Here is an 8,049-nt window from a genome sequence, read left to right on the forward strand (position 1 = left end):
ATTTATTCTTATCGCACTGGTTCCTATTGCATGCTCCTTGCCCACAGGTACAATTCTACAGGAAATAATTTGACAGTATGTCTTGATTATCATCACATCACAAGTGGGATCTCAATGGAAGAGCATAAACCTACCAGAGCTATGTATATTTGAATAATTACCCGCAATATCAATACAGAATGCAAAACGTGCAAAACTGCTTTGCATCCTCCAACATTACTGGTTACATTAATAATACTTATTAGTAACACCTTCTATTGAATTTCTATGTCATTGTTGTGGCTTAATGACTTTAGGACTTTTATATCAAGTTCAATGTCTTGTGCGATCCTTTGACATACTGAAAACAGGTCATGTAACCACATTGTACGTGCACAACAAACCACTATTTTAAGTTGAATAAACCATCACATCACCACCCATTTTTTAAGAAAGTGTGCCTGTAATTGTGTCTTAACCTCTAACAACATGAAACTAATGCTCACAGGCATATACAGTGGGGAAAATAAGTATTTGAACCCCTGCCGATTTCGCAAGTTTGGCCACTTGCAAAGAAATGTGTGATCTATAATTGTAATGGTAGGTTTATTTTAACAGTGAGAAATAGAATATCAACAAACAAATCCAGAAAACTGCATTTTTTAACATTTATGACTTTATTTGTATTTGATGCAGAAAATAAGTATTTATACGATTTTAGATCACACATTTCTTTGCAAGTGGCCAAACTTGCGAAATCGGCAGGGGTTCAAATACTTATTTTCCCCACTGTATGTGCCATAATATCAGCAGATAATGGGCAGACTGGTAACTGTTGGACATTTTCAGCAGTAAACCCTAACAGGCCTGTGCCTGCAGTGAGAGCACAGAACCCCGGCCAACCACTCGCCTGTCATGGATGATCAGCTCACGTGTTCCACTGTGGCTTGCCTCTCCACCGAGAGTGGGTGAGTTTAGACTGGGCGCTTGCCTTTAACCCATTGCTCATGGTGGCATTGGGAATAAGAACACTTGTGCCAAAACAATTTTGGGCCATAAACACCTCATAAATAAACATACATAAGACACCGATTGTATACAAAGGAATGGTAAAAACCACGAAACAGAGAGACGCAGCATTCACAACAGATAACAGTGAGCAACACACTGTTTAACTTTAGTTCTGCAATTTTAAAAACTACCGGGCAAATGGAACATTTGGGTGTTTTCAAAGCAGTTACATTCCTGCACTTCTTTTTATCCATTTATTTTTTCTATTTCTTATGTAAAGTAGTATTTATTGTTACACTAGGTCTCTATTGCTTGTAGCTTGACTGTTCTCTCCCTTGTACGTCGCTTTGGACAAAAGCGTCTGCTAAATGACTAAATGTAAATGTTTTCAGCTTGTATCTGTCTCTATAAAGTGAACAATGCCACTGTCCACAGTATACACAGCTATGTGTCAGGACTGTTGAACCCATACATGCTTCTACAGGAGTTTACTGGCTACGCTACATAAACATCAAGGCAAGCAGCAAATTCTTCTGATTAAAATGTCACATCACTTTGGGATAATCCTTGTTACATAATTCTCTCAAAATCCATAGCGGAAAGTGAAAATAATTAAATGAGCATCCTCCGTTGGCAATTTTGAACACTAGGTTTGAGCAACAAATCAGTAAATTCCCTTCATTCAATGTTTCACTCTCCAAGCCATTGCATTCTGCAATACAAATTTCACTCAAACATGTCAAAAGGTACTACATAAGCAGCCCATTTTGCAAATACACTAACAATCCAGGGAGTAAGTGTCTCTGGTATAAAATGCCTTAGGAGATTAATAATAATAGTGAGATAATTTTACTTAAGTCACTATTCAGTTTCTATGGTGGCATTTCTTTATGTTCTTCACATGCTATGCTGCCACTCTGCCAACTCCGTTACCATGAATATCTGATCAGTGTTCATGTCTACCTGTCTAACCAGGCACATCAACATTTACACCAATACTCTCCCTCTGCTATTATCAAAACGTCCTAAATCAAAGGATGTCTCAAACTTATAAAGATAAATGTAAGCATACAAAGATGACAAGGTTTAGTTTAAAATTCTAGTTGAAGTTGAGCCCTATTGAACTCTTGCTGTGGAATTTTTTTTTGGCTTCTATTGCCAACGGATGGTATCCATGCAGGAGGGTACAGAACCATCTGTTTTGGTGAGAAATTACCAAATCTGTCCTCAGAAATTACATTACCCACTACACTGCGACCCGAATATATATATTACACTGGGATATATGAAGGTTATCTGGCAGAACACTGCTCTAAGGATCAAGCTAGAAACCCATCTTGGCAGTACTCATGGGTGACCCATCATTAACAGTTACATGTATTACGGATATGTAGACTACACCAATGCAGCTGAGATTTTGGCACAGCCTACGTTGGTCTTGCTAGCAATAGCCGCTATACCCATGCTGGCGTATACTTAACAGTGATTTATGTAGATGAATCCAGAAGAAAAACAAGGTAATACATGTGTATGCATACAAACACATTTTGAAACCCGTGTTGAAAACATGAGAAAGCATTTACCTGTCAGTTATCGTGGACTGTGTGCCGCTCATTGGGCTTTCGTTTAATTTCTTCAGCCTTTATCCAACTATCATTTTAATGTGTACAATCTCCCTCGTACGTTGGAAAATTGGTAACGTCCAACCAATGTGTTTCGAAATTAATGATGATCTTGACAATAGTCTACGATAGCTTATTCCACTGTATGCTCGTCTTCGGCCAGTTCCAGATATCTATGTTATTAGGCTTCTCACAAGACAGGAAATTGTTGGTTGAACAAAACGATGGTATATGTTACCACATACTGTAGTCCTGTACAGAAAAATACTCCGGATAGTTTTGAACATGGATAACTGATAAGTTCATGCAACCATAGTTAATATTTCAAAGACTGTCAAATACTTTCAAAAAGGCTGCAATCTAAAAGTCTTCAAGTGAAAATAAGGTAGGCTCATTACACGACAACCTTTCACACGGTCTACATCGAGCCTTCTTTGCCTAAGTTGTGGAAATATATATGCGAGGTAACCGCTCCTATTGTTAATTTGTTTTCAGCTACAATGTAGCCTAATAGACGCTTTCAACTTTTCTGTGGTCTCGCAACTCTCACCCTTCAGTCATATAAAAAGACCAAAAATATTTTGCTGTCCAAATGTCACTCGGTATTACTCCGTGTCAATGACCACATTTCTCTTCAGATATGTTCCCATCGCTCACTGAGTTTCCAGTTACAGCATTTCCCAGACACGTTTGTATAGTCGTGTCTATGAGATTTCCGAAAAGTTTTGTACAACTACGGAAGTCTGTAAAAGTTCTACTCCTTCAATATTAACATTCTAACAACACGTAAATTGCACATCTTCCGTCACTATCTATACGTGGTCTTTTCATTAAGCCTATACAGGCCTGTTGAGGTGAACACTGGATGGAAAATACTTAACAAAACACCGCTTTGCCGCGGTGCTATTCGGAGTGATAATGTTTAAGATGTTCCTTGGGGTAAGATTTGTGGGGTAAACACTGTTGGGGTAGAATTACCCATTTGTGATTCCCCAGTACAATTCCATCGACCAGAATTCCAAACTGGCTAATCTTCTCATAGATTTTCGGGAGAAAACTTCCGAATCCTTTGATGTAAACTGAGCAGAGTTTGTTCGAACGCTAACTTGATGTCCAGATTCAATGAATATTTTCCCGGCAGTTTTGTTCCCACAGAACAGGAAATAATCGATATATCTTAAATGTCCAATACATGTTAACTCCAAGAGATTCCTGAATGCATTGATGGCTGAAAACTTCAAGCTTAGTCATTTAGTCGTGTCCTTCCCCTCCTTGTCTCCATGTTTTTCCCCAAATCCAGCAGTTTTGTCGTATTGTCTTTCTCTGGAAAATACACCTATTTGAAATAGTGAAAATAAAAATCATTGAGAGTAAAAGGTGACTTTGACACTATTGCCAAATTTCTCACTAAGATAACGCTGGGAAAAGATTTAAAATCCAAATAATTCCTGACTTTGAGTAAATTGCATCCCGAGATTCCTACGCATTGCCGACATTTCTCTCTACAGAGGTATCCCTCCGCCGTAAAAGAATCACATAGCCCTGGACTCTAGGGCCACAAGATGCAATTGGAGGGACACCGCGATCTGTTTTGCCTTAAATTCTCATTAGACACCCTAACATATGTTTCTTAAAGATAACCTTGATTATACTGATGAACAACATATAAAGTAGGCTAATTATGAAAAACTTTTAAACAAATAAAAAACGTCCCTAAAATTGTTTTTTCAGCCATTACAACACCGGCTATCATTCCAAAACAGTTACATTTAATTACACATCATTCTACTACATGCATTACGAAAGTGAAGCCTAAAAGACTTCATCAAATGCACTAAGCCTACATTGGCCAGAAAACAAACAGTCATATTACACTACTCCATGAGTTACATTTTTTATCCGTTCACAGAGACATCATCTTTTCTTTGCATACTCTTGCTAACAGATAAACAGCTGGATATCATGAAAAGTAAAGCAGATATCAAAACACTTAACTATCACTGAATTATCTGTAACTGTTATGAAATAAGATAATTGTTTTCCTATAAGCCTACCTGTAAGCTGAGCGCATTAGCTCTGGCTTTTAGTTCCACAAGACGAACACTGGCTTAGTTAATAATAATAATTATAATAATAATGATAATAATGGTAATGATAATAATAATATTATGGATGGAAAGTTTGTATGTTGAATGTGGATTGTGCCGTACTGTTATATTGTTGTTATATGGTACAGTTACATTGTATTAATATAGTACAATTTCATGCATTTAAAAAACTAAAGCATTCAGTCTTGATCAGAGGTATGCATGTTTATTCAAGCAGGTAAGCGGTTTAACAATAATGGTCTCAGAAAAAAATCAATTTACACTTGGTCATCCATATTGATTCACTACAGTAAAACCTACAGCCCGCCTCTGGTGTGTACCCAACCACTTGACAGTTATTGTTCAAATCATAACAATAATAGATAAATAAAGCTTCAGAGATCTGTCATAAACTATATAACAATTGCCTGTGAAACCAGAGAGGATCTCTGTGTTAGCCGGGAGGACAGACCAGTCTTCTTGTTTGATTCCAATGAATGACAGCACCCTGTCATTCATTGGATTAGGGAGCCACTTAGGTGTGATTGGATGTCCATTTTAGGGTCAGTGTTAATGCTGATGAGCCTTCCCATTTACACTCTCCTGTTTACGTCGTTCCTGCCAGCCTCTGTATTTCTTGCAACTTTTGCGGCAGGCAAAGCGAGCGATGTCCACCATGAAGATCCAAGACAGTGTGTAGAAGGCCACTCCTTCCGCCTTTACGATCGGTCGAGTACGGGTGGACGTGAGCACTGCTTCAAGCATGGCGCTGCCGACGCCAATGCGCACAATCCCAAAGAGCAAAATGAACAGGAGGTCGACGGCGTCCCCTGCCAGGCTGTCATACTGGCCTGCACGCTTCAGAAACCACCTCGCCTGCAGCAGAGGATTGGTAATCTCGCTCCCAAAGAGCACAGCACAGGTCTCACTACCAGATTCCCCAAGTCCCAGTGTCATAAGCATGCCCAGGATACTCAGAGTATGATGGGCGAGCATCAGAGGGCCCTCTGTTCGGAAGAATATGCACCAGCCCATGTCAAACATGAAGTAACCCAGACTGACCAGCAGGGTCAAGACCTGCAGTGGCGTACTCTCTGTGCCTGTGGAAATTAAATGTAGTAGAAAAAAACCAGTGTCGATCAGAACTTTGCTACAGAAGTACAACACCAAAAAAAAAAAACATATGTTAACTCATGTATGTAAGAGTGAAAATGTATAAATGCATGGTTCTATCAAATGCATACATTGTTTATGTGCAAAATGGTAAATATTGTGGGACCTAGACCAATATACCTTATGGGGCACATTCACTTTTCTGTACAAACTCTTAAATATGACCAAACACTTCAAATATCAGTACCCAACAGACATTGTACTCTGAACAATATATGTGCCTGTATATAACAATGCACTGAATTTCCGTATTGTAAATATATTCTACACATGCATCTTTATCTTTTATTGTCTTGTTTACATGTGCATTCTTTTGTGTATGCAATAAAACATGGAGAGTTAGAATATTGAGTGCTTTTGGAATCTCACCTGCATGTGTGAAGGGCCATGGTCCATCAATGAAGGCAATGTAAGCAGTCAGTAAAACTATTAGAATGCCATGGAGGAGTGTCACAAGCCTGCAGTTCCATTCGAATCCCCGTGGAGCGTTAATGTAGCAAATGACGGCATACACAAAGATCCATCCAATAAGGCTACAGCTAAACCCCACAACCAATAGTGTAACTGCCATGCTGTTGAGACAAAAAAAAGAAGTCAATAAAATATTATTATATATTACATATTGCAATCACAAATATACAGTAATTATTTGTATTTACATGTAGCATGCACATAAATACACATGCATGATTTGTGGTTAAATCCCAAGAAAATGTTCATGCTGAAATGTGTTCTCCTTTCTAAACCACATTACATACAATTACACACACACCTTAATTTGATATGTAAATGTCCATTTGTCAAGAATGAATGCTGCATCAATAAGATAATGAATCCAAATGGGTTTTTACCTTGTATCTCATGCTGTGAACACTGGCATCCAGACTTTGCATTTCAAGTCTAACGTCTCACAGTCCTAATGTCATAGTCGATAGGCCTAAATTAATCTTGTTTCATAGCAAGTATATCCTTATAATATCTCTCTGAAGGTGGTCTGATGCATCGTACGAGAGCCTGTTCTAATTTTTTCCATTACAACCGACAGTGCAATCCACTAGTCACCTACATCCCTTCCCCTGGTCTCAAGCAGCTTTAGCCTCTTATCAGATTAAAGTCTCTTTACTCCCAATATACTTGGACTAGGGTTGAAGTAACATAGCACCACCTCCATTGGCTTGACAGCTTGACTGTGGATCATACAGACAGTTATTGCAAGCCTCTAACAAGCATGTTGTCTCATTGTCAAGTGTCTAAAACAATGGTTCCCATACTGTGAGGCAGGCCCCCCAGGGGGGGCGTGCAGTGACAGCAAGGGGAATGCGGGTTGAGGGTGAAAAAACAAAATGTGAAACCTAACAAAACATCCAACTACAGGTCACATTTTATATGGCAGTGCTCCGACAGCATAGTAGCCTATAACTAACTTATTTGGTGATGAGTTTATAGCCTTCTTTGTACTTAAAAAATGTGGTCCGGGCCTACAGCCTATATGTTAGAAGTAAAGCTAGCCTAATTATGAATACAAAGATGGACAGGCGCCTAACATGGACATTGTATGGATTGATCACCCAGTGTGAAGTTTTTACATGTTTTAAACAAGAACTCTGATCAAACACAAAATGTTAAACTGATAAAATATTTAATCTTAACTAATTGATGACATAAACAAGAAAATGTGTAACTGTTCAAACGTACAAATAAGAAAAGCTTATTTAAGAAATACAAAATAAAACAAATAAGAAAAGCTATGCAACAGCTGATGGGCACTTCTTTAAATGAAATGTTGTACTGCAGGTAATATATGAGCGTCACAAGTGCCTTTGCACTGTGGTGGGGGGAACACACATTTTCTCTAGGTCAAAAGGGGGCCTGCCATCAAATGTTTGGGAACCACTGGTCTGAACAGTTTGGAAATGACCTTTCCGCATTCAGCATAGAAATACTGTGCCTGACAAGTAAGACTTGAGGTATGATCTTACTTATTGTTTCATCCAAATAATGTATCAAAGACCTTACTACACAAAAACTGATGATTTCAGGCACATGAATCACATCACCTAAATCACAAACCAACTGTCCTGAGGCTGAAACCTATGCAGCCCATATGCCTTCCCTGCTGTTAGATTGCCTCTCCAGAAAGCTTGTGCATTCCACTGATTGTATGGTCTCCTAACCCA

General features: G+C 38.7%; 2 protein-coding genes across 5 annotated transcripts in view; both read right to left on the reverse strand.

Moving 5' to 3' along the window:
* arhgef12b (Rho guanine nucleotide exchange factor (GEF) 12b) overlaps window positions 1-4,193 on the reverse strand; it is a 45,009-nt gene extending 40,816 nt beyond the window's left edge. For 3 of the 4 annotated variants that reach the window (XM_031571510.2, XM_031571509.2, XM_031571508.2), the window contains exon 1: window positions 2,574-4,193. In XM_031571510.2, coding sequence (XP_031427370.1) covers window positions 2,574-2,605 — 32 coding nt within the window. In that variant the 5' untranslated portion in view covers window positions 2,606-4,193. The remainder of the gene's footprint in view (window positions 1-2,573) is intronic. The other variant, XM_031571511.2, reaches the window with a different exon arrangement.
* Window positions 4,194-4,909: 716 nt separating this feature from the next.
* On the reverse strand, window positions 4,910-7,031 carry tlcd5b (TLC domain containing 5b). The gene is made up of 3 exons (XM_012821970.2): window positions 6,724-7,031; window positions 6,242-6,444; window positions 4,910-5,799 (listed from the first exon to the last, which is right to left on the reverse strand). The coding sequence occupies exons 2-3, from the start codon at window positions 6,441-6,443 to the stop codon at window positions 5,270-5,272; spliced, it is 732 nt and encodes a 243-aa protein (XP_012677424.1). The 5' UTR covers window position 6,444; window positions 6,724-7,031; the 3' UTR covers window positions 4,910-5,269.
* Between the last annotated feature and the right edge of the window lie 1,018 nt (window positions 7,032-8,049).

This window comes from Clupea harengus, chromosome 8, assembly GCF_900700415.2.
Source record: "Clupea harengus chromosome 8, Ch_v2.0.2, whole genome shotgun sequence".
In the NCBI taxonomy this organism is placed as follows: domain Eukaryota; kingdom Metazoa; phylum Chordata; class Actinopteri; order Clupeiformes; family Clupeidae; genus Clupea; species Clupea harengus.

Coding starts and splice junctions, on each gene's coding strand:
- tlcd5b (XM_012821970.2), bottom strand. CDS start 6,443: ATGGCAGTTACACTATTGGTTGTGGGGTTTAGCTGTAGCCTTATTGGA. Junction 5,800..6,241: donor ATGGCCCTTCACACATGCAG/GTGAGATTCCAA, acceptor TAATTTCCACAG/GCACAGAGAGTACGCCACTG.